The following is a 25,601-nucleotide window of genomic DNA, read 5'->3' on the forward strand; positions in this document are numbered from 1 at the left end:
CTTCTCCCTTTTCAACACATTTTTCATCTAAATTCTTTCCCCAAATTGATTTGACTGGTAATTATTTTCTGCTTTGTGAAACGGGACCTTTTAAAGTGCCAAGTATATATATATATATAACTGCTTTGAGCTTTACTTCATTTGCACGTAACAAATGTAATCAAGCCACGATCGCTTGCGCCTACTTCAGTGAGAAATTTGTCTTCACCTGTCAGGGCAAGGTCTAACGGGGAATTCCCTCATGTTGGAGGCAATATTTTTTGCGTTAGGAAATTATATATTTTCAGAAATTCTATAGTCATTTTAATACCATCAGCTTGAGACCTCCCGTGCACATTGCTCAGTCTGAAGTCCCTGGTGGTCACCAGGATTTTATTAGATACCGCGGACACGGCTGCTTAAAGAAGCAGATCACATCGAGTCCCTGCTGCAGCGTGGAGGTCTGTTGCAGACACCTCTCGCCTTGTCCTTTATCACCCAACATATCGATCCAGAAACACTCCAGATCATTTATTTCCATGTCGCTAATGACTTGAAGCCAGCTTTCGGTGCTGCTTCCCCCCTGCTCTGCCGGGTTTGGCGTGGAGCATCCCTCCTGGTTCAGGGGGTGGCAGGCTGGGCTCGGAGATGGAGATGCCCTTGGAGGAGGAGATACCCTTGGGAGGAGATACCCTTGGAGAAGGAGGCCTGAGCCTCCTCCTGTGCCAGCATGAGGAGAAGGCAAGCAGAGGAGGTGCTTACAACACTGTGATACTCTGGCCAGAGAAATGTCCCAGCCACGCTGCAGCGTTAAGAGCAGGACTGTGTTGCATATTCAGAAATTCCCCCCTCTGCTGGGTTTTGTTGCTCTGCTGATGCAGACAATTCTCTTTGCATCCTTTCATTTACCTTTTATATATATATATAGATGTATATATATATATAAAATTTAAAAAAAACTTACCAGTCCTATTTAATGCTGCCTGTACCCTCCAGGGAAATGTCTCCAGAGCTCGGCAGAGGTACTGGGGGGATTTCTGCTGCTGTGGCAGGGCACCCAGGCCCCGGGCACAGCAGTTGTGGGGGTGAACTTGGCACTTGCTGGTGGTCACAGCATCTTCGAGAGGGAAAATCCTGCTGGTATTTGGGGCCGGTGTGAAATCTAACCTTGAATTTCCTCTCCCTTAGCCTCCGCACACCAGCGGCACACAGGAGATACTAACTCGTCTGGAAAGGACTCCCCAAGGCAGTAAAACTGCAGATAACGGGGTGAGAGATTTTATTTTAAACTAATTTATGGCCTATGGGTAAATTCTGGGAAAACCAGATGTATTCGGGAGGTAGGGTTGGAACCACAGCATGGCTGTGCCATACTGCACCACGATACCCTGGTGTCTGCACCCACCCGCCCGGACCCTTCCCCTGGCATTCCCATGGCCTCCTTCTGTATTTGGCTGCCAGCAGGGGTGTGGGCTGTCTCATGAGCCTGCTGAAGCCCATCCCAAACCTTCCATCACCAAGACAGCCCTTTCCAGTCACCCTAACACCCTCCAGCCACGGGGCAGCAGGACACGCGATGGGGACGCCACAAAACCAGAATGGACAGGAGATGTCACACGTGGCTGCATTTCTAGCACAGAAACTGCCCACGCTTCAGAAACAAAGGTGTTCTTCCCCAAATGATGTTTTGTTTTGTTTTGTTTTGTTTTATTTTATTTTATTTTATTTTATTTTATTTTATTTTTTAAACCATGAACCACCCCGGTAGCCCTGCAGTGGCCCTTGTCCCCAGCAAATCTTCCAGCCGCCCCTCTCTCTGCTTCCCGAGCAGGCTGTCGCTGGTGATTTCCTTTTAACCAGGTGCCATTAAACATCCTCGTGCCTTACACCCCTATTTTATTAGGAGCAGCCCCCACACGGGTCAGGGATCTATAGCACATGGACGAGTGCACCGGCATAGCCTCCGGTCTCCTACCGTGTTGTGCTCTGCAGAAGGAATAGCTGGTTATTAATTAACATGCCAAGGAACATGTAAAAGTACTATAACCATGTAAAAAAATCAATCAATACAACAAACAAAACCAGAGAAAACAACAGAAAGGGGTTGGAAGTTCTTTTTTTTCTCAGCCAAAAATTGTATCTGCAGTTAAGTAATTTAATTGGTAACATTTTTCTTGGAGAGTTTGGAGGTTTCCACCCAGCGTCTTCCTCCTTCATGAAAAAAAATGGGAGTTTGCAGCTGTCAAAAAATGCAGTACCTGAAGTGTGGGATTTTGGGGGAAAAAAAAACAAAAACCAACACAACATATAAAGTGCATAGTTACCGCATTCATGAAGAACTCAGCGTAGTTTGAGAAGACATTTTCCACTGAAAAAAGGCTTCAGTGGGAGAATTTCCACCCACCCTGCTTGCATCCCTCCGGCTCTGCCAAAGAGGACGCCTTTCCCCCAGACGAGGGTGGCTTTGTGCTTCAGCAACTGGACAAGAAAAAAAAAACATCCAGCCAGGAAAAAAAAACCCTGCGTGGGAAGCTGGAGCTGGAGAGGTCCCCGTAGGTGGGCACGGGAGGCAGGTGCCCACCCGGCCCCTGCTGCTGGGGGATTCTCATGAGCTGAAACCCCGCTGCTTTCCTGGCCTCCTTGCCCAGCCAGGTTCCCAAATCCGAGTCCGGGCTGAGAACCAGCACCAGCAACAGCAGTGGGTCTGGCAGCATGCAAACACGAGCTGCTGCATCCGACGCTGCTACCAGAGGCGGGGATATTTTCCAGAAGCACCGCGTTTTCGTACGATGCGCGGATTTTGCTTTTGCAGGCGCGTGTGCGCGTCGTTTTAATTTCTGCTCGGCGCAGCTCCCCCTTCGATACGCGAGCCTCGCCGCCCTCGTGCGCTGATGCAAACACGCCGACGCACGCGAACAAACGCGTGGCGTGTTCCGCCGGCACCATGTGCGCTGCGGGACCGGGACCCCGCGCGCCCCAGAGGTGCGAGGCGCGCTGCACCCCCCGCCTCCTCCTCCTCCTCCTCCTCCTCCCAGCGTCTCCCCCAGCCCCGAAAATACTCCTCGGACGCGACCACCGTGGGCCTTCCGCTGCCTCGCTCCTTCCAGCCCAAGGCCGGGGACCCTCGCGCCATGCCGCAGGGAGAGGACATCTGAATTAATTTGGGATCCGTGCTGCGGAGCGCGGCACCCCGGGGGGGGCCCCTGACCCCACAGCGGGGTCCGGCCGCCCCCTTCGCGTCCCGGCCACGAGTGGGGAAGGCTCGGAGGAAGACAGGCGAGGAATAAAGCGGGGTGGGGGGGTGGGAAGGGGGGGGCAGGAGGCTGTGGCGACGCAGCCGCTGTCTCTTTAAATCCACCCGGAGCCCGGCGATGAGGCAGAGCGGAGAGCCCAGGATCCCCGCTCGCTCCTAAGCAGGATTTAGCCCCGCGGGAGGGAAGGAAGGGAAGGGAAGGCGAAGGAAGGAAGGGGGAGGCCGTGGGGCGAGCGGAGACCCTCGCCCCTTCCACCCCGAGCCCCCCGGGGGGGGCGGCATGCGGGCTGGGCTGGGCTGGGCCAGCGGCCACCGCAGCAGCAGCAGCAGCAGCAGCAGCAGCAATAGCAGCAATAGCAGCAGCAGCAGCAATAGCAGCAGCAGCAGCAGCAATAGCAGCAATAGCAGCAGCAGCAGCAGCAGCAGCAGCAGCAGCAGCAGCAGCAGCAGCAGCAGCAGCAGCAGCAGCAGCAGCAGCAGCAGCCGCAGCCAGGTTTGCCGGGGAGCGCAGGAGGCGCCGGGCTTTTAGGGGCGGGGGGCTGCGGTCGCCACCCCCGCAGTGCCGCTGCCAGCCGCCCGCGGGGCCCCCCCACGCCGGGCCGGGGGGCGAGGGGGTCCCGGGGGGGGGGGGCGGCCCTGCCCCGCGGGGGGAGCCGGGCTCCGCAGCCGGCCGGGGCATCAATTCGCTCTCTTGGCATTTGGCCTCTTTTTTTTTTTTTTTTTACATATATATATTTTTTTCCTTCCCCCCCCCCCCTCCCCCTTTTTTTATTTTTTTTTCCTGCCCCCACCCCCGTTCCCTGCCGTGGATGGTTTTTAGGTGGAGTCGTTTGCACCAAAACCCAATAGCTGCTGCTGCTCTTGCTGCTATTTTTTTTTTTTTTAATGATCCTGTTTCCACAGCAGGGGAAGAGAGAACTGATCCCGAACATACTCCCAGAGAATGAATAATCACAAGAAACTGGCTTAAGCAGCTGCCTGGATCTGCTGCATGATTTCGATCGAATCTGATCTGATTTGATTTTTTTTTTTTTTTCCAAGTCATCGTTCCCGTTTTATTTCCTGCATTCTTTTTTTTTTTTCACCTTTTGGGGGATTTGCAAACCGAATTACATGCATGTCCAGTGGGGGAAGGTTTAATTTTGACGATGGAGGGTCGTACTGTGGAGGCTGGGAGGACGGAAAGGCTCATGGCCACGGAATCTGTACCGGCCCGAAGGGTCAAGGTGAATATTCGGGCTCCTGGAGTCACGGCTTTGAGGTGCTGGGGGTCTACACTTGGCCCAGCGGCAACACTTACCAGGGCACCTGGGCGCAGGGCAAGCGCCATGGCATTGGCATGGAGAGCAAGGGGAAGTGGGTGTACAAAGGCGAGTGGACCCATGGATTTAAGGGACGGTACGGGGTCCGAGAATGCACTGGAAACGGGGCCAAGTACGAAGGCACCTGGAGCAATGGATTACAGGATGGCTACGGGACAGAGACCTACTCGGATGGAGGTAGGTGATGCATTGGTCCCTTCCGAGCCGGGGCGGGATGCGGTGTGTGGGTACCAGCCCCCGTGCTTGGGCTGGCGCCTGGGAGTTTGCAGCCTGCCCGCCTGGAGCCAGGGATGCTCGGATGCTCGCGCCCCACGGGAGACAAGGAACCAGCCCCGCGTGGCACCAGCCCAGCTCTTTGCCACAGGTAGCCCCATACGTTCTCCGAGCACCAGGCCCTCTCCCCTGACACTGGCAGGGCTTTTTTGGGGTGCTGGCCCTGGGGCACGGGGGGTGCCCAGCCCTCGCCCACGGGGTGGGAGGACGGGGTGGGCCAAGCTGCTGGGAGACAGCCCGAGTTGCACATGGGATTCACAGTGATGACTGCACCACTGTAACCTGTAGGATTGGCGTGGAGCGGATGGAGCAAACCAGAGGGGACTGGAGCGAGCGGGGGGATCTGGGGCAGATCCCTGCAGCTCCTTTGCTGCAAATGCTTTTGGCGAGGGGTCGAGGTCGTTGCATGCACGCCCTGCCTTGCAGCCCCTCCAAACGCAGCCCCACACTTAATAAATAATACCAGGCAAAAGACTTTAATTCAGACAAGAGTCTTACATTCCTAGTTTACGGCTTAATGCTTAGCGTAGGGGCTCAGAGGGATCACAAAAGCTATTCTCTGCCGTCAACACAGCTTAACGAGATGTGGAGGGGAAGCTAGGATTAAATAAAAAACATGAAAACCCAATTGGAGTGATCAAAAATTGCTGGCCTAACAGGCTTTAAGGCCAAACTAGGAAAACCAGCTGGTGCTGTGCCGTAAGTGGCTGTATCATCCTCCCTGATGTTTTGTGGCTACTTCCATCTAAACTGCCTCCATAATACGAGCCGGGCCTACCTGCCGGCAGCCGGGGGCTCTCAGCAGTGCCGCCCCGTTGTTTTTCGGGTGAGCGTGTTCATCTAAAGCAGGCTCCTTTTTTTTTATTATTATTAAGGCGTTATCTTTTTCCAGGACGGCCACGTTCAGGAAATTGCGGTGTTGATGAGCTCCATCGCAGCCTTCGTGAAAGGTGCTGCAAGAGCTTTCTCTAGAAAACCCCAGTGTGCTGCTTTGTGGTTGTACGGGGAGGCGAGATTAAATGGCACCTGCAGCTGCCCTTTTCTGCTCCCTGAGGGAAAGGTGGAACGAGCTCTTTATTTTTAAAGATAATTTCATACCGGTGGCTTTCTCCTGGAGGAAAACAGAGCCGAAACCTTTTGTTTCAGATGCCTGGAATAATGCTGGGGTTTTAGCTGGAAGCTGTTGGGCTTGTCTTTGCGAGTCATCTCGAAATCCTGGCAGCCCTTCGGCTGGGAATAAAGCTCGCTCGGAGCACAGTCACGGTCTCTCGCCTTCGGCAGGGTCAGGAGGGGATGTGGGGGATTTTCTGCGTGCCCTGAACTCGCGTGCCGCCTCGCTGCGCCCCCGCCGGCACCCGGCCCCTGCCGGGGACATTTGCAGGAAGGCGGGCAGGAGCTGCACGAACCACAGGTCTCCGAGGGCTGGCTGTCGCGGGGCTGGCCCCATCCCCATGTCCCCACGCGCGCTCTTGTCCCCACCCAGGGCTCAGCCCTGCCTGTTCCTCGTCGGCTGCAGCACGGCAGCGATTTGGGAAGCCTGGGGAGCATCCCCAGCGTGGGGTGAACGAGCCATTCCTGGTTTCTGAGAAGCTACCAGAAGCAAAGAGCTTCTTCCATCTTGTCAGGCCAGGCTGGCTTCTCCGCGGTTGGGACCAAAAACGTCTAGTGCATGGCTGTCATTTTAGGAGGAGGTGTAAGATCGGTAGGCGAAGAGGTCTGTAGCAAAATGCTGTCCCCTGGGGACTCTGCAAACCACGCCAGGATGAGGGAATGGTGGTGCTGGGGCAACCTGGAGCCGTGGTGCTTGTGCCCAGGCTGCTGGCACCAGGGATGGATGCTGCACGCCCCGGCCGGGCTCCTGCTCGCCCCGATGCCCGCGGTCCCCACTTTTGTCCTGGCAGCCACCGCGGCGCGGCGGAGCCCGGCCGAGGATGCACTTTCATGAACTCGGTTGCAAGTAGCCAGGGAGCCTTTCCCAACTGTGGGTGCAAATCTCCAGCCTTTTGGACACCGAACCTTAATGAACTTTGTGCGTCTGGGTACAAGAAGCCGATGTGTGCAGCCGGGGCGACTGCATGGGGATTGTACAGAGGAGGCAACTATTGGGAAGGATGTTTCTCATTAATCTGCTCGAGTTATTACCTCCATCAAGCTGAAGTATCCTAGAATCCTCGCCCCAGCATCTGTCACTTGCCACCCACAGATAAATATTCATCCCTTGCATTTTTATTTTTTTTTAGCACATCAACCAGGGCTAGGGGATGGGTCCCGAAATGCGCAGCACGGTTTAGGAAGCAAGATGCCACGGAATTTGTGGTTTTTCACTCCAATTTTACCATTTCCTTTCATGACAGTGGGTAAGGGCCAATCCCGAAACTCCACCAGCCATCGCCAGTGCTGTTGGGGAAACAATATTTTGCGTGCCCCGTGCACACACGTTTGACGTGTTTGGCTTGGGTATGGCAAGCGGTGTGTCCCCCCACCCCGGCCACCCACTGCCACCCCGGCTCCGCTGGCAGCCCCAGGCGCCGCCCCCCCCACGCCGGGTGCTGGCGCCCGCACGCACGCTGCCCCCGCGTGCAGCTTGCCGAGCTCACACCTCCCACGCCGACACACTCATCGCCGTGCACGCACGCCTCTCCTCCCCACGCCGCGACGCCGCTTCGCCCCTCCGTGCGCGCACGTGCTGTGCCCAAAGCGCACCGCCGGGGCTCTCGGACCCCTGCCCGTGGTCCGCCTGCCCCCAGCTGCGTGGTTGCGTGTGGACGTGGTGCACCAGGCACAAATACAGCCCCTCTGCTCCCTTAGGGAGCCAGCTCCGTGCCAAATCTCCATGGCATCACTGCACGCCCGACCTATGCCCGTGCACCTGTGGCACAGGTGTGCACCGTCCCTGCCCATCCGTGCATCCTCGTCCTTCTGCCAAAAATGCCCGACGCCTCCTGCCCCAGCCAGCAGCAGGCTGGTATTACATAAAACGGGCTTCTGAGGATTGCTTCGGTCGGGTGCTGGAGCTGCAAGGCTCGTTTGGTGGGCTGGATTCAGCCTGGCCACACGTCGGCAGCTGCACAGGTCCCTTGATTCGGGCAAAAGGGAGTGGGATGAGCAGGGATGGAGCTGGTGGTGGGGAAGCTCTCTGGAGCCAAGGTGTGGAGGCCTCCCGTTGGAGACTCTCAGGAGACATCTCGTCTGGTTCTGGCCTCGTGATACCTTTCTGTAACTCCGTGGCACTTTGGAAACACTCCATGATTTTACCCCGGGGGGAAGCGAGAGGAACCTTGAAGGCACGGTTTGATTCTTGACCACAGGCTTGCCACAGAAATCCCTGAGAAAACCTTGGGCCGTGCATTGGGTGTGGGTTTAGCTGCTCAAACAGTGGTGGGGGAGTGGAAGAGATGGGGCTGAGGGAGACGAGGAAGCCCTAAACCTGCTTTCGCCCGTTCCAGCCCTGACAAAGCCACCGTCCCCTCCTTGCCCATCCCGGCTGAGCGTTTGGCATCCGGGACCGAGAGCAGCCCCTCTCCGGGGTCCCTGGTGCCTGGCAGCGCTCGGGGAGCAGCTCCCCAGCCTGGAGGTGTCCGTGGTTCACTGGGGTCTTGCTGTGCCCCTTCTGCTCTCAGCCCACCCCATCCTGTGGGCTCCGTGCAGCACCGCTTTTCGGGAGGGCCACCCCGAAGGGACGGGCGGTCGCACCTCGGCGTTCGTCTTGTGTAATCCTCCGTGCCCACTCACCTAAATGAATCATCCCTTTGATAGGTGAGTGAAATATAATTAGTGTTTTCATTGTTAGCACCGTGTGAGTAGGCAAGTGGGTTTTCTTGGCCCGGGCTGGCAAATCTTTGTGCTTTGCAAGCGGTGGGGAGAGGGGAGCGGTGCAGTGGGAGCAGCCGTGCTGGCTCCGTGCCCCACGTCCCCCAGTGTCACCGGTGCCCCTGCGGTGGCACCAGTGACACCTCCAGCCACTCGCAGCACTGGGAGCCACAAACCAAATGGTTTTCAGGTGGTTGATGGGATGAAAACATGAGGGTTTTTTTGCAAAAAGGCATAAAGGGCTGCTCAGGGGGGCAAGACCCAGGGATGCTGCAGGGTCACCTGCCTGTCCAGGAAGGGGACGTGGCCCCCTTGCCTTAGCCCAGAGGTCATTTTGGGATGACAACCACCACCCGTACCAGGGGTTGGTCACAGGTTTCTCTACAGCTGCAGGGAACCAGCTAGCGAGGGCGAATTTCCATGCGATCTATTCATAGCGTGGATGTCAGAATTACCTTAAAAGTATCGGCTCTCGTGTTATTTTGCTGCTGGGAACGAATTGTTGGTGCACTTCAAGTGGTGGGCGGCAGCAAGCAAATACAAATGTGCCCCAGTCCCCGATCCTCCAGGTTCCTGCAGAACCCAGGCACAGAGCTAGCCGGTCCTATTGACCCCCCAAGAACTTGGTAATTAAAGGAAAGCTGTGCAATTCATTTGTAAAGCATCCTGCCATCTGCATTTGGTACAGAGGATGCTTGCAAGGCAGCGGTGACACCAGGAGAGCAACGACTGAGGCATCAGGACACGCTGGATGTGGAAAAATGAATCGAAATGCTAAATGAAGCTTCTGACCGGCTTCATTAAAAATAAATGATATGAACTCATGTTAATTACTTATCTCACTGGAACATGCTGCTTAGCTTCAGGTACAGCTCAGGACAGAAGAAGAAGGATTTTGACCCCAGGGAGAAGTACAGGACATAAAAACTGCCAGACGGGCTGAGACCCACGTTGGTATTTTGTCTGGCACGTGGTGCCCCAGGGGACAACGTGGGACCCCACCTTGGGGCAGTCTGCCCCCCCTTACACATCTCCCCCCGACTGCTAATGCCGAGTCCTGAAGCCCAATTCTAAAATCGTTTCACAAATCCGTGTTCACTGTCTCTGGCAACTCATGACAGCCCTATAAACGCCCCTTGCCTTTTTCATTCGGATCGCCCCGTAGGAGCGATACGGAAAATTCTCCATCCGAGCATTTCAGGCTGGTTGGGGAACATTTTCCTCTCCTCTTAGCAAGAGGGCTTGACCTGAGCCAAAGGGCAGGGAAAACACGAGGATCGTTTATTTGCCTGATGGTGGTTTAGGGCCTCATCCTGCACCAACGGGGTCACCGGGAGCTTTGCTGGGGACGGGGCTTTGTCGCTGGGCTCCTTTGGGGAAAAGCTGAGGTCTCCTGGCCCCGATGGAAGTTGGCTCCAGGATGCAGAAGCGGGGCACAGCAGCACCGCGGAGGTGCCGTGTGGGTTGCTTTGGGGTTCCTCGTGGCTTTTAAAGCCAATTGTGGGGTATTTGGATATACTAAGGGGGAGTGGACTCGAAGTCCCCTGGGGCTCCTCGTGGCTCAGTGACATCTGCTCCTGTGGCAGAACATTTTTTTCCTTGAAGCTCCAGCTTGTGGAATCATGTGATTTTTTTGCAAGATTTTCAGCTTCATTTTTGAAAGAAGGTTCCCACCCAGACTGTTGCAGAAAAGTCATTCTTACAGGCTTGGGAGCCAGCAGACAGGAGCTAAAAATGCCTTCTGTTTAAAAAAGCCTCGATTTTAAAATTAACCTGATTAATTTTGAACGCCTTGAGTCAGGTAGCGCTGATGCAGGGGGATGGTCTGCATTACCGTAGGCATGAACATGTAGAAGCCGGGCAGGGTGGTGCTGGTGCTGGTCTTACAGGGGACGGAGCTGGGCTGGGATCTGTCGTGTGAGATTTGGCAGCTTTTGGGGTCTGGCTGTGGCACTGCCTGAAATCCTGACCAGGAAAGGGTTTATTTTGCAGGACTTTGCAATAGTTAGGAGACTGGCGATACTTTTTTGCTGCTCCAGCACGTTGTTTAAGATACAATCCGAGCGTTTAACTGTTGATGGAAAAGGGGAGCTTGGAGGAAAAAAAAGCACTCGAATGGAAAATGTTTGTATTTTGGGGCTTAATACTGGCTTCTCCTCCCAGACTCTGGCCTTTGAATCGAAATACTTAAAAGTTGCAATTGATGCGTGATCATTCCCCTGGAACAGTCACTCCTTTCCCGGGATTATCCCCTGAAGAGGTTCCACTTGCTCCTAACGTACAGCAGAGCATCATGAATTTTCATGAACGAGCGAGCAGCGAGCGCACGGCCCCTAACTTTGCAAATATTCACATGAAGATGATCGCAATAAGGATATGATTCCCTGCCCAGGGCAATGCTTTGGGTGGGCGGGATGGTTCCCCGGCCTGAAGAAGGCCTTGGCCATTTTCTTTCATGGGAAATAATAATAATAAAAAAGATTATGATCGTGCTCTGGCGCTGCAAAGCGGAGGGCTGGGGTGAGCCGAGGACCCTTGTTGTGCCCTGCCTTGCACGACGAGAAGTCGTTGAATGATTTTGGGATTTTGGGGGTTGCTGGTGCACATCCTGCTGCCTGACCCCGATGGCAGCCCAGCGTTTGGCACAGACACGGATTTTTCCGATAAATTGCAGCTTCAGGATGATGGGCAGCTTCTTCCCCCGCCCCGGGGGCGCTGCCACCTGTAGGATGCGCAGCTGGGCACCACTCAGCATCTCCTGCACCTCGCAGGGATACAGCCCCCAAAAAACCCCAGCACCAGCACGCAGCACCCATCCCGAGTGCCGAGGAACTAGCCCTAACCCCCGCGAGCCCTGCCGAGAAATGGGGTGAGATCAGAGAGTTTGCAAGGAGGATTAGAGCGCCGGGGGATTAACGGGCTAAGCATTAGCCCGATTTCACTCTGCTTTGTGAGAGGAGCACATTAGCTGTAACAAAGGTGCTGGGCGCGATGGTGATGGGTTTGCCATCCCTCCTGCTACAGCCATCCCGTCTCGGGCCCCCTTAAAATAAATTCAGGTTGCAGCAGCCAGCACCGGGTGCTGCTGCTTTGCTCGTCCTCCCCTCCAGGGCTCAGGACCTTGATGTTACCAGGGCGTGTGTTCATCCCCGGCCAGTGCTTGTGGAAATTGGCTCGATTCCTGCTGCTATCTGCAGAGGGAGGGCATCGGCTTCGGGTCCTCGCCCCGTCCCCTGCCCGGCTGTGGAAGTGCAGAGCCGTTTACTGCCCACGGAAGGCGGCATGCACCAGGTTTTCTTGGAGATCATCCCCCCTGCCTCAATTTCCCAGCCATAAGCGCAGAAATCAGCAGTCTGTGCTGTATCACGACGCACATTAATGCTTGTGAGGGGAGCAGCTTCGCCCTGCTGATCTCTAAGCTGTTTGCGAAGGACCTTTGGGGCAGATGAAGATAAAGGGCTCGCCACGTTTTGGATGGGGCTGACATCCTCAGATAATGCATTCCCACCACGTGAGTCTGCATTTCTGATGATTGTCCCAGAGGACCCCTTGAGCAGTCCCGTTCGGTGGTGTTTCAGCCAGAGTTGTCTCTGCATCCGGCGAGGAGGAGGCAGGTGCCCTTGCCTTGCCTTGCCTTCCCTTCCCTACCCTTTCCTACCCTTCCCTACCCTTCCCTGCCCTTCCTTACCCTTTCCTACCCTTCCCATCCCTCATCCCTTCCCATCTCATCCCCCATCCCTTCCCTCTCTCCCCCACAGACCTCCCTGCCCATGGTGCCTGTCTGCGCGCAGCCTGGCATTAGGCAATGACTAACATCCATCACGTGTTTGTGCCTGCAGATCAGATTTGCATACTCAAAAATCCATACCTTGTATCCTCCCCTGTGTGAGCACTCACCAGAGCGGATTTTTGGCTAACAAGCGGCCAGGCTGCCCCAGCAGAAACATCGCCACGTTTTCAGCATGACCTGGTGATGGCCAAGGCACGGGGACCCTCGGCAGGGCTGGGGGCAGGCAATTTGCAGGCGTTGCACGCATGCATCACCCCTCAGCCCACCCTTCCCCACGGGCAATGCCGGTGGCAAGTCCTAGCCCTCCGTAGCATGCCAGGGGGATGTAGGTTGGTGTTTTTGGGGAGTGATTGCTGCTCACAGACTGGGAAATGCAAGTCACCACTGTGCGGCGCGGTGCTTTGTCCTGCAGGATGGGCAGCTCAGGGGATGCGCTGGTAGCAAACGCACCCACGTGCATGCTCAGGAGGAGCAGGCTGCACATTTTGGCTGCACCTTTTTACTAGTGAGGAACCCTGGCTACCAGAAATCAGTTGAGGTGGCCAAAGAGGATGTCCCCATCACCACCCCACCGGTCCTGGGGCTGAGCTAACGCAGTAGGAGAAGGGGACACAGCTGCCGGAGCGTCCTCCAGCCCTCTTTTCCCCCACCCATCTTCTCTCTGGGATGTTTCTGCAAGGCTAAACCTGCTCTTTGAGCATCTTACATGAATTCTGCCCCAGACCCAGCTCCCAGATATTTGTAAAACCTGCTCCTGGCGTCGCAATTCGGGGTCGGCGTCATTATTGCCGTCGCATGTCTTTAATTAATGCGTGGCGGAGTTCAGCGATAAGCGAGGAGGTGAGCATCCCAGGAAGGATCCTCCGCAAGATAAACCAGCCATTTGCAAGGCCTAATTACTTCTGCTGGGTTGTGAACGGCAGACGGGTGCTTCGGACAACTCAGACCTCATTTCCCAATTTTGCTGAGTTGCACAAGCAAGCTGGGAGTTTTGGATGGCTGCCTCTGCTAAACACGGCCGCCACACCAAGCGGCACTGGCCGTGCTTCCAGGAAGGGGCAGAGGCTACAGAGACACCTGCCTCCTGAAGCCTGCTGCTCCGTGGTCTGTGACCGACCACCTGGGCAGCCACATCCGATTTGAGCTCACCTGGAAATCCCCTGCATTGACCCCTAACCCTAAATTTCTTAACTCAGCCTTAACGTCTACGACATTGTGTGTAACCCTCTGAATTTCTCAGTGCAAGAAAGTGAAGCGGAGCGAGGCCGGGCAGATCTGCATCGACCTCCCGTGAGCTGTGCCCCTGCCAGGGCTCTGTCCCATGGGACACCGAGCTGGCAGTCTCGGTTTGGGACAGGCTGGTGAGCAGGCTTCAATCCCGACAGCTCCGACTTAATGGTTTTCCTGGAGTAGAGCCAAAGGACTCAGCAGCAGCCTGCAAAATGCCAACGCCTTGGATAGGGGGGGAGGGAGGGAAGAAAATTCAGCCACTGCAGCCCCCAAAGTCCTGATGTCCTGCCCCCTTCTAGCACCATTTTGGAGGCAGGACGGGTTTCTGTACAAGCTGGTGATCCTACCTTTGGCCAAGGGAAGCCCCATGGGTGCCACTGGGCTGCAGACAGCCCATCTTACCCCCTGCGTCCTTCAAAACCTCCCTGTTGCCCTGGTGTGCCCTAAGGAACCCCCTTGTGCTGCCTGTTTATCTAAAATTTGGACTCCCCTGGGTGTCCTCGCTGGTTTTCACGAGCTCACCATAAGCAGGACGGACAGCAGGAGGCCCCTAGGCTTGGGACAGCAAGCAGCAAAGCCGGGCACTTTCCACCCCATGACATTCCTCACCATCACCTGCTGGGTGCAGCGCCGTGGGTTGTCCCCATCTGGGCCAAAAAATGCCATTTCGTAGGCGTTTTGGTTCTCTGTTCCCTCTCGATGGCTCTCTTATGTCACCTTGCTAAAGGTACCCGGCACAAAGTGCATCAGTGAGGCGAGGTCCCAGGCTGGCATGCTCTGCGTGGAAAGACCAAGCCGTGTGTTGGTTGCCACTTCCCATCCTCAACCAGACCTCGTGCCAGCCCCCTCTGCGTCCCCACGGTCCTCAGCCACACGGTCCCGCACGGACCCTGCTGCAGGAGGTGCGGGAGAGGAGGTGGAGACGGGGACAGGTCTCCTCCTCCAGCAAAAAAAACCCAAATTTCCTTGGCAAAGCTGAGGAAGTGAACGGAGACACGTCGTTCTTCCCGGTGCCTGCAGAGCCTCACTTTGCAAACAGGAGCTAATTACTGCCCAATTCCCGGCTGAGCTGCCGGAGTGCTGCTGCGCGATCCCCGTTTCCAGCAGGGAACGTGGAGGCTTTGCTCGGGGTCCTGCTCGCCTCCCCAAGAGGCGCCCATCCTTCACCCCTGCCGCGGGGCGAACCCCGGTGTCGGGGCTGGTGGCGTTATGGGGACAACGGGAGCGGCCCCGTGGGCTCCCTGCGCTCTTCCCAGAATGAGTTTTCGCTTCCTGAGCCAAATGCTGAGAAAGCGCTGAATAACTGCAACAAATTAGATTGCTCTTCGGTGCTTGTCAGTGCTCAAGAACTTACAAGCTGCTCGAGACTTAGGAACGAGGCTTGGGAGCCAGCGACTTTTCCCTTGCTGCTTTCGTCCCTGCCAGCTCTGGCTGAGGACGGGGCTCTGCATGGTCCTGAGGGCGATGGAAATTCCTGCAGGAGCTTGAAAAGCCATTTGGAAACCACCCGGCCCTGCTCCAACAGGAGGGAGCCAAATTAAATAAATAAATAAATGAGGACAGGCTACAAACCACAAGTGGAAGTGGCCAGCAACGGCATCGCCTGTTTTCTTCTCCCCACGTTTCCATCCCCTCCTGACTTCCCTTGTCTTTCGCGCAGTCCCATTTCCTCTCTCACGCTCCATCTGCTGTTCTCTGGAAGTTTTCTTGCTGAGCCGTCGTTCAGGAAAACTTTATTTGCGTTCCCCCAGGCTCAGGTTATCCCCTCCCCTCCCATCCGGGCACGTGCATGCCTGCATCCCAACTTTTGTTGGCATCACCTTGTTCTTGGCCAAATCCCTCTGGAGTGGTTACACCAGGAGTCAGGAAATCTTCCCTGGGGTAAAACCACTGCAAGAGAGAGCGCAGCCTGGCCTCCCCCTCTGCTTATCCCCTCAGGCCCTCATTTTGCTGCCATTATGGTAAATGGCAAAATTCCCACTCCCAGGGCAGGATCCGTCCCTCTTTCCAGCAGGACAGTGGTGGCTGAGATGTTTTCCCTTGGCTGTCCAGCGCTCTCCTGCTGTGCCTCTGCTCCCATCCGTGCCTAGCACCCAGCCCTGGGGATGCAGCATTTTCCCCTGTGCAATCCCCCCATTAACCTCATGCAATTAATGCTTTGGGAAGCATTCTGCAATTATTGATAGCAAGGAAAGAGCTGCAAAGCAGAAATGGCTGCTGCTTCGGTGGTGCTAGCACAGTAAGTCGCAAACACTTTGCTCCCTGTGCTTGCCCTTGCAGCCCATGAGGCTGGAGGTGCTCGGCACCTTGGCGGGGTCCCTCCTGCATCAGAAGTGCTCGCCCTGCCACCCCCGGCCCCATCCTGCAGTCCCACTTCACTTTGCAGCTCCCTGGCTCTGAAACAGCCGTAGCCTGTCCGTCGTGGAACGTGGAAAGCCATAAAATCCCGTTTCCTCTGCAGGGAGAAGGAGTCTCCGGGCTCCTTGCGCGATCGGGCCTTGTGCACATATCTGCAAATGTGAGAGGGCAGAGGTTAAGCCGAGCAGTGCAAGGGGAGGAGGTGACGGTGCTTAGCAATGCAGATCAGATGGCTCTGAGTGCTTCCAGCACTCGTGGCCAAATCCTGGGCTATTTAGGGGGTTTAAAAAAGGTAATGAAGTCAGACGAAGAAAGGAGTGCTGATGGGCGAGGAAGGAGGGGGGGACTCCAAGAACTCAGCTCCTTGGAAGGACGCACCTTCAGCTGGCCATGCCCACGAAGGCGGCCAGCTGTCCTGAAGGGTGCTGGGGAGGTGAGCTGGGGAAGTGCTCAGGAGAGCAACAACAGCCACGGAAACAAAATCTGGGGCTTGGGAACGCTCCGCTGGGAGCTGCTCCGTGCCGTGGCCGGGACAAGGATGCGGTGGCTCTCCTCGCGTCCTCGCATCTTGTGCTTAGAAAACTCCGCCGTGCCAAGCAGATGCAGCAACTGCTGCTGGCAGCCGTGCAATCCTCGGAGTAGGTTGTAAGGCCGTGCAAAGACGACAGCTTCCCGGGCACCTCGGCCTTGCTGGGGAGGCGCGCAGGCACTCGCTGCAGCTGGAACCTGCTGGGACCAATTTGCTGCCTCTGCTCCAGCTGCGCCGCGCTGTCGTGCCTGCTCCGAGCCGGCTTTGTTCTGCTCTCTGCCGCTGCCTCTGGCTTGTAGCACAGGGCCTTGCCTGCTTTACGATGCCTCCTTTTCCTCTGGTTCCCCAGCTGGGGATTTGCCGGGAGGTGGAGGGGTCCCAGGGCCTGCCCGGGGCTGGGGAGCGGGGCGAGGGGGTCGCCAAGGAAAAGGGGGCCAGGACTTGGGCAGGGCGGTTCTGACAGATCCCAACCAGGGCCTTTTCTCCCTGCCCCCTTGCCCACAGGCTCAATCCCAACGTGAGGGCATGGCCAGCATCCCCTCCATGCTCTCTGCTGTCCATCCCACTGTCTGTCCCCTATTCTTCTCCCCAGAGCCAAGCACCGCTCCTCGCCCTGCCCTGCCGGTGCCGCCGTAATCCCAGCACTCTGCTCCCTCCCCAGCACTAATCCTATAAACCCTCGGTAAATCCTGCCTGCCTGGCCCTGCCTCCCTTCTCCAAGGCAGTCTTTGCTTGGAGCCAGCATTTTTGGGGGTACGCGGGGATAGCATCGGAGCACCAGGAATGGGTGCCTGCGCCTCTGGGTGCTGGTCCTTGGGGCCAGCCCACCACAGGGCACTGGGAACCACAGCCAGCACTGGGGAAAACAGCAGCCCTCATCTCTTTCCACCTTTCCCCATGTATAAATCGAGAGTGAAACGCATTTAAACCCACAGAAGGGTGGTGCAAATTCTCATTTTGATGGAAAAGGCAGGCAGCGGTGAGCGATAACCCCTGCTAAGGGAGCCCTGGGGTAAGGTCAGGGTGAGGAATTAAATGGGGCATCAGGGTGCCCCAGCTCCAGCACTGGGATTGCTCCTTGCAGTGGAAGTAGGGTTTCTCCGGGCTGGCGATCTGGACAGCCAGCACTGCCCGTTTTATTAATCCTTTCTGCCGGGCTGTTGGAAATTGCCGAGAGGGAAATCACTGCAGCAAGGCGGGGATGTCTCAGGGAACAATATTTTTGCTGCCAAAAGGGACAGCTCAGGTGGATCTGATGGGTGCTGATTGCTAAGGGCAAAGATCATCTCGTGCGGAGAAGGGATGGAAAGTCGCTGTCGGACTGAGCCGGAGGTGATCTGCCGGGCTGTTTTTATCAGGGCTGTTTCGGTCTGATTCACACGCGCTTCACTATTTTAAGACTGTTTAAGACTCCCTTGCCCTGACACTGCGTGGTGCTGGCAGCTTCCAGCCCCGCTCCAGCATTGCCCCGGGCTGGGCTCGGCAGCACCGGCTGAGCGAGGAGCCTGCCTGGGGCTTGAAATCCTCCCGGCGAGGGCTTAGCCAGGCGGTGCATCACTGCATCGCGAGACAGCCCCAAAAAGATTAAGCTGACCTAAGAATACAAACGAGCGCCGCAGTTCAACTGACCGAGATAAAATTACGAAGCGTGCCAATCGCCGTGCTTCGGGATGGGAAGGGATTATAAACCCGGGGCAGGGAGAGCTGATTACCACCACGCATTTTGGTGGGCAGGGCAAGGATCGCTCCTGGGTTGTGTTTTCCCACCCGGCCTGGTTTCTTCTGGCCCCGTTTTCCAGCACGGCCGCTCTCGGGCAGGCACAGCCCTCGGCACGCCGGAGCAGCGGCGTCGCGGCGAGGTGCTGCGTGCGTCCCAGCCTGCTAACTGCCGGTTAAGTAACTCAGCGAGTGCCCACGCAAATGGAGGAGTTCAGGCAGGGGCACGTTTCTGAGGATAATAACCACATGGATGTCTCCCCGTGAGGCCTTTATTTCTATAGAGCCGCTCCCTCCTGCTACACGCTGGATGAAAGGCGCTGTGTATATAAATAAACGCACGGTAATATACCATCCACTCTGATCACTGCTGGCAGCAGACGGGGTTGGACTCTGATCCTGGTTACAATTCCCATCTCCCTGCCCGATCCTTTTACAAACTCATGTTGGATCTAAGGGGCAGTCCCTTTAGGGAAGGCTCAGTGCGCCCCAGTGCCCTGGCTGGTTCCTAACATCCCCATGCTGCAGCTGTAGCGTGTGCTGCAGTCCCACCCTGATATTTTATTTTCCCCTCCTGCAATGTGAATTTACAACCATGGTGATGGGGTGGGATCCAGAGCTGCGCTTTGCTGCCAATAATAATGGGTTTTGGGGGGCGTTGATGCTGCTGCTCACCCGCAGGATGCCTCGCCATGAAACCCCTCTTTGCTTTCGCCTCCTCTCCGCAGGGACATACCAGGGCCAGTGGGTCGGAGGGATGCGCCAGGGGTACGGCGTCCGGCAGAGCGTTCCCTACGGCATGGCTGCGGTCATCAGGTCACCCCTGAGGACGTCCATCAACTCCCTGCGCAGCGAGCACACCAACGGCACGGCGCTGCACCCCGACTCCTCGCCGGCGGTGGCCGGCAGCCCCGCCGTGTCCCGGGGCGGCTTCGTCCTCATGGCCCACAGCGACGCCGAGATCCTCAAGAGCAAGAAGAAGGGCATCTTCCGACGGTCGCTGCTGAGCGGGCTCAAGCTCCGTAAGTCCGAGTCCAAGAGCTCCTTGGCCAGCCAGCGGAGCAAGCAGAGCTCGTTCCGGAGCGAGGCCGGGATGAGCACGGTCAGCTCCACCGCCAGCGACATCAACTCCACCATCAGCCTGGGCGAAGGCGAGGCCGAGCTCTCCGTCATCGAGGACGACATCGATGCCACCACCACCGAGATCTACGTCGGCGAGTGGAAGAACGACAAGCGGTCGGGCTTCGGGGTGAGCCAGCGCTCGGACGGGCTGAAGTACGAGGGCGAGTGGGCCAACAACAAGCGCCACGGCTACGGCTGCATGACCTTCCCCGACGGCACCAAGGAGGAGGGCAAGTACAAGCAGAACGTCCTGGTCAGCGGCAAGAGGAAGAACCTCATCCCGCTGCGGGCCAGCAAGATCCGCGAGAAGGTGGATCGGGCCGTGGAGGCGGCCGAGCGGGCGGCCACCATCGCCAAGCAGAAAGCGGAGATCGCGGCCTCCAGGTAAGGTGGCACCCGATGGCTGCGGCTTTTGGGGAGGCTTGGCGTGTTATAGATGCCCGGGGGATGTTTGATGGAAGCTGCTGGAGGCAGGCAGGTGTTGTGGCGGGTGTCTGCTGGGGGTCGGCGCAATGTGGACCGTGTTGTTGGGCTGCTTGTTGGAGCCAGGCTTTGCCCAGGCCTGGTGGGTGTTGCTCAAAATGGGGTGGGTCAGGGCTGAAGCGTCCCTCCTGCTCACCTCAGGCAGGCCGTTGGTGCCCAACCATCCCAAAACACCTGGCAAGGCAAGGGAGGGTCGCCCAGAGCAGTGCGTGCGCTGGGGGCTGTGCGTCAGGGTGGCTGCAGCGTGGCGGGATGGCACTTTGGGGTCACCTTGTGGCACATGTGGCTGTCACCTGTGACGTGCTGGGTTATTTACCTGTTGCTCCCTAGCCCCTATAATAGGCAGGACGATGCCCTTAGCAGAAGAGCTCCTGCGACGCTCTTTCCCCATAGCCTCTGTCTGACACGGCCCAAAGAAGCCACCCCAAGGCCTGCGCCGGGAGGATTCCCTGCCATTTCTGATCCTGAAAGGGGTTTTGAGTGGGAAAGCAGTCAAATCGCTGGCTGCAGCTGATGCTTGGGGAGGATTTGCCCTGCCTGAGGTTCTGCTAGAAAGCAGCAGGTCTGGGTGCCCTGACAATCCCTACAAGCCCCAGGAAGCCACCCAGTACCCCAGTACCCCAAAGATCCAGCTGAAAACCAGCAGAAGAGGGGGAAAAAAAAACGGGGTGATGTCTAATTTTGGTTGAAATAGGGTCCAACTCAAGTGCCGGGCTCCCAAACTGTGCCTGGAGCTTGGTGACCTGCAGTGAGCAACCAGAAGAGAGGTGAGCCAAAGAGGACAGGCTCTTTTGCTGAGATCAGGGCCCTTTGCATCACGTTTTGGGAATGGTTTGTTAAAGCAAGGTCTTTTCTTTTTGCTTTCTGAGCAAGCGCTACGTGTAGCAGCCAGGCTGGGGAAAAGGGGCTGGGGATAGGGAAAAACTCAGGCAGCTCCTCAGCCTCCTGTGCCGGATTAATTGTTGGGTCTGGATCATTTGTATTCAGAGTCACACTTGAAATCTTTATCAGCATGTCTGCTGATGACTGATCTGCAGTGTGGATGAGACTCCCAGGCCTGCTTTGGGAGGATATTTTGGCTTGATGATGTTTTCTAGCTGATGTTGTACCAAATTGTTGTCAAAGCTTTAAAAAAAAAGACACCAAAAAAAAAAAACAAACCACTAGAATGCCAGGTAGGAAACAGACTGCAGAGCAGCAGAAAGAGCAGATATTTCCGTGTGATCTGGGGATGCAAACACCTCTGTACAATGGCCTGAGCCCTGGAAATGAGGAGCTCTAATGTGCTGTGGGATGCAGGCTCAGAGACCTGAGCATCCGCTGTCCCCAGGCGGTACCGGTCCTGGAAAGCCACGAGAGCAGGAGCTGGAAGGGATGTGACCCCCCTGCGCTGGAAATGCTTTAATGAGCTCCTGGCATACAATGTTCCACCTCCTAATTATGAAAGAGGAGGAGAAGGAAAAAAAAAATCAAATCCGATAGCAATGCCAGGGCACAAATACCTTGTGCCCCTGTAGCAGACAGGGAGGATGCAACCTATGGCCATGAGCGTGCACAGGGAAAACAAAAAAGCTGAGGGATTTGGGACCACCTTTAATCATCAATGAAGACGCAGAGAAATAAATGAATGGGAGCACGCTGCTTCGAGGATGCTCCGGCAGAGACCGAGCGCTAGAGAAGCAGCCCAAGTTTAGCATCGCCCCGAGGGTTGCTGCCAGCAGATGCTCGTGAGCATCCTGCCCTGCGCATCCTGCAGCCCCGCTCCTCTCGCTCCAACCCTGCCTGCCCTGGAATAGACACACGAGGAAGGGAGACAGCGCAGCCACGCCAGGATTTGCTCTTTTCATGGCACAGCCCTCGCCTCTGGTGCACGAGGGCTGCTGCTGGTGTGCTGAAAAGCCCTGTATCGATTCTCGGCGCGGCGCAGCCCTCGCTGGGCGAGCTGGGGGCAGCCAGGCTCCAACGTGACGCGCGCTGTGCATTAGCTGGCCGAGCATCCGCGGGTGACACCCGTCCTGGGAGGTTTTGCTGCCTGTGTTCGTGGCTTACGTTGAAGCCCCAGAACTCAGCAGCAGAGAGAGAAGCTGTTGGGCTACGTTCAGGCAGCGCTGCAGGGTGTAGGGCGTGCTGGAGACGCGGGGAAGGTGCCGGATCAGCCCCAACGTCTTGGGGACTGTTGGGTTTGTAATTTGGCTGCACAAAGGAGAAAGGCCAAGGACCTTGAAACGGAAAGTGCGGAGAGCTGCCGTGTCTGCAACCCACAGCCTTTCAGTTCAAGCTCTTCCCCATTTTTTTTTATTTTTGTGTTTTTGCACGGACAGTCTCTCGGCTGCATCCCGGCACGCAGAAGCAGAAGACAGCAAGGTTTTACAAACCTACAACCAGCTCGAAAGGCTTTCACGTAATTAATATGATTAATTTTAAAGCTTCTAAGTGCATAAACACTCTCCTGCAGTGCCCACACCAAACTGCGTCGTCCGAGCTGAGACAAATGCAAAAAAAAATAGGGAGTAGAGGCATTGACAGAGGAATCCTGATTCTCGTTTCATGCTTTGGGGCTCAGAGGTGCAATATCCCGCATCTGAAACCAACGGGAGCCCTGGCTTACCAGCCACCGGGGGGTTTATAACAGCCGTGTGTGTGTGTATTCTCTTCTGTCTAATAATATGGCTGGGTTCACTGAGCAGCCTTTCCCTTGGTGGGGGAAAATATGTGCCCACCCACGTATTTCATTAAATTTGTAAGAATTCAGTATTTTTGAAAACTCTGCTGCTCTGTCAAATTTGGTTGGAATTGGCCAACACGTTCAAAAGTTATTAGTGTGGGAGTGATGGCATATAGATATATAAACAGCACAATCACATAAGTAAGCCCCATTTCCTGAGGAAAGTAGGCTAAAAACATAGTGTACTGAAGACAAGTAAATTGGATTCTTAAAGTTGTTTTAGTCTGAACAAAGTACAATGCTATCTGTGACACAGAAAGTAAGCTCATTTAAGGAGTAGTTTGTAGGTTTGGTAGATGACTCTCCTAAATTTTCTCCAGTGCAATTAAAAGGAAGGAATATTTCCTTTCCTCTTACATCTCCCGCTCGCTGAAATAGTTCCTGTAAAATAAACGGGTGAGAAGAGCCACAGATCAGGCCTGAAAAACAAATCCTGATATTAACTACCAGTTTTTAGAGACAGAGAGGGAAGGAGCCTGGTTTTACCCTGTTCAAAATGAACGTGCAGGGCGTCCTCTTCGTGCTGCAGGGCGCTTCGTTCCCGTCTCACAAGGCAAGAGCCTACCTGGAAGGGGAAGGATGCGCTGAAGACACCAGACCCCATCTCGGTATCAATAATGGTGATACCTAAATCGTCCCTAGGCACTGGTGATAATAATAATAATAACACCCAGCCAGGACAAGCGCCTTGCCTTTCGGCACAGCTGCTGGGCAAGGATGGATACACGTGGCCATGCAGGAGGAAAAGGGAACTCAGCACTGACCCCAGCTCTCTGCAGAGGACTTCAGGGGTTTTAATGCAAGGCGCTGGGTCCTTCTGCTCTCACAGGTCAGGGTTTTGGGGTCGTGGATGAACCACCCACGAGAGGAAGGGCCGTTGGTGATGCTGCGGGTGTGATGGGTGGCGTTTGGCCGGCGCTCAGCTCTGCTCTCGGCACAGGGTTCATGGCCCCCATTGTGAGCTGCCGGTCCCTTGCACCCCGGAGGGGATGAGGCTTTTGGGTTAGTCCTAAATAACGCGCTTCCAGGCGTAATTATAGCTCAGCCATTCACCGACGATGAGAAAAATATAATTAAGCTCGATATTCTCAGGAGGAACCAGGCTGCAAATTAGCACGGTGTCATTCAACTTCTGGAAGAGGAACTGGAGGAAAAAAAAAAAAGAGAGAGAGAGAAAGGAAAGGAAGGAAAGGAAGGAAAGGAAGGAAGGAAGGAAGGAAGGGAGGGAGGGAGGGAGGGAGGCAGGAAGGAAGGGAGGAAGGAAGGAAGGAGGGAAGGGAGGGAGGCAGGAAGGAAGGGAGGAAGGAAGGAAGGAGGGAAGGGAGGGAGGCAGGAAGGAAGGAAGAAAGGAAGGAAGGAAGGAAGGAATTAAGGAATTAAGGAAGGAAGGAAGGAAGGAAGGAAAGTGAGTAAAGACGACTTGGCAGCAAGGCTGTGTAAAGGATCATGTTCTGAAGCTCCTTCAGGATGCTGCGGTGAGGGCGCAGCCGCCTTCCACGTCTGGCACACAAAGGGAAGCAGGAAGGCAAGAAAAATCCCCGGAGAGCTGAACAGCAAAGTGCAAGAGGTTGTGTTTGAGCCAAGCAGGTATTTTCTTCAGAAAATGGAAATGCAGCCCAGGCAGAACCCACAGAAAAGAATAGATTCCGCAGTTCTGGTCCCAAACACTTTGAGTTGCGGTAATGTCACTACCGGCAGTACGCCGAGCCGTCATAATGCTGCTTAATGCTCTCCCAGGCCTGTGCCTGCAGCATTGTGATTGTGCTTCGCTGCCTTTGATTTCAGGTTTCTGCTGCCTTCCTGCTGCTGCGGGGGGTGGCCGCGGGGCGCCTGCATCCGCCTCCCCCCCTCGTGCCACCGGCGGGGTTTTCGTTGCGGATGGAGCCGGGGAGGATGAGGGGTGTGGGGTAAGGGGAGCGCTGTGGCCCCCCCCAAGGGTTGTGTGTCCCCTTCCTCCAGCTGGGATATTGGGGATGAGCCGGCAGCCGAAATGGGGCACAGGTGTGGGAGGGGGCTGCCTGGGTTAGGACATCACCACCCCCCATTTATTTGGGACTGATGGGGTCACCGATGGCATCGTCTGGTACCCGCCGGGATGGCGTGAACCCTCCGTCCCTGCTCTCCATCCTTTCCTTGAGGACAGCACGACAGGGAGAAAAGCACAGAGGGAACTTTTTGGAGGCTGAGATCAGCTGAAGCAGGGGTAAATCCCTTTGCAGCAGGCTGGGTTTTTGCTTCCTCTGCCCCAAACAACCCCTGTGCGACACGGAGGGAGGCGAGCACGAGCGGCAGCGATCAGGATCAGCTGCTAGTCCTCCCGCTGTCAGCCAGGACGACACGGGTACCTCTGACTCACAGCGAGCACAATTCCCACCTCGGGACCAGGGCGTTCGAGGAACGGAGGAGCCCTGGAGCTTCCCGGAGCATCACGTCCCTCCCAAATCCGGCTCGTGCAGGCCCTGCTGGCCACACCGTGAGCGTTTAAGCAAGTCCTCCTGCAAGGCCAATGTAATAACATCCTGCTCAGACAGGACTGAGGGCGTTGAGCCCTTTTGTGGCCGTGTCAAAAGTCAGGACTAGCTGGCACGCTCGTGCAGGGCCAGCTCTGCGCGTCCCCAGCTGCCACCGTGCTGCCTGGGCGGAGGGGTGCTGCACGGGGACACGGACGGGGTGGAAAGTTGGGTGCCTTTGGGGCAAAGTAATCCCATTTAAAAAAAAACCTCAGCAGGGTCCTTCCGCATGTCCAGCAGAGCAGCTTGCTGTGAGTTTTGCCAGCTGCCCTCCTTCGCTGCTCTCCCGTCCTTCAGCCACGAGGATCGCTCCCAGCTTCGCAGTTCCCACCACCTTCCCCGCACGCTGAGCTGAGCGCCAGCTAAACCACCCCAAATCCACAGCCCAGGCGTGCGACGTGCATTTCTTTCATCGGTTCCGACCTTGCTGGGTGGTGATGAAGTAACACGGGCAGAGCGGTGACGAGGAGCCCACCGGGTCAGCCCCGGTCCCTGGAGGGG

At 56.1% G+C, this 25,601-nt stretch overlaps 1 protein-coding gene across 2 annotated transcripts in view; it reads left to right on the forward strand.

Annotated features, from left to right (window-relative positions):
- Positions 1-3,707: 3,707 nt before the first annotated feature.
- JPH3 (junctophilin 3) overlaps positions 3,708-25,601 on the forward strand; it is a 50,723-nt gene continuing 28,829 nt past the window's right edge. Inside the window, exons 1-3 of one of the 2 annotated variants that reach the window (XM_083851611.1) lie at positions 3,708-3,725; positions 4,136-4,731; positions 18,989-19,766. In XM_083851611.1, the coding sequence (XP_083707737.1) occupies positions 4,350-4,731; positions 18,989-19,766 (1,160 nt within the window). In that variant the 5' untranslated portion in view covers positions 3,708-3,725; positions 4,136-4,349. Of the gene's footprint in view, positions 3,726-3,942; positions 4,732-18,988; positions 19,767-25,601 lie in introns of those variants that run through there. The other variant, XM_083851610.1, reaches the window with a different exon arrangement.

Source organism: Anser anser (genome assembly GCF_964211835.1).
Source record: "Anser anser genome assembly, chromosome: 11".
In the NCBI taxonomy this organism is placed as follows: Eukaryota; Metazoa; Chordata; class Aves; order Anseriformes; family Anatidae; genus Anser; species Anser anser.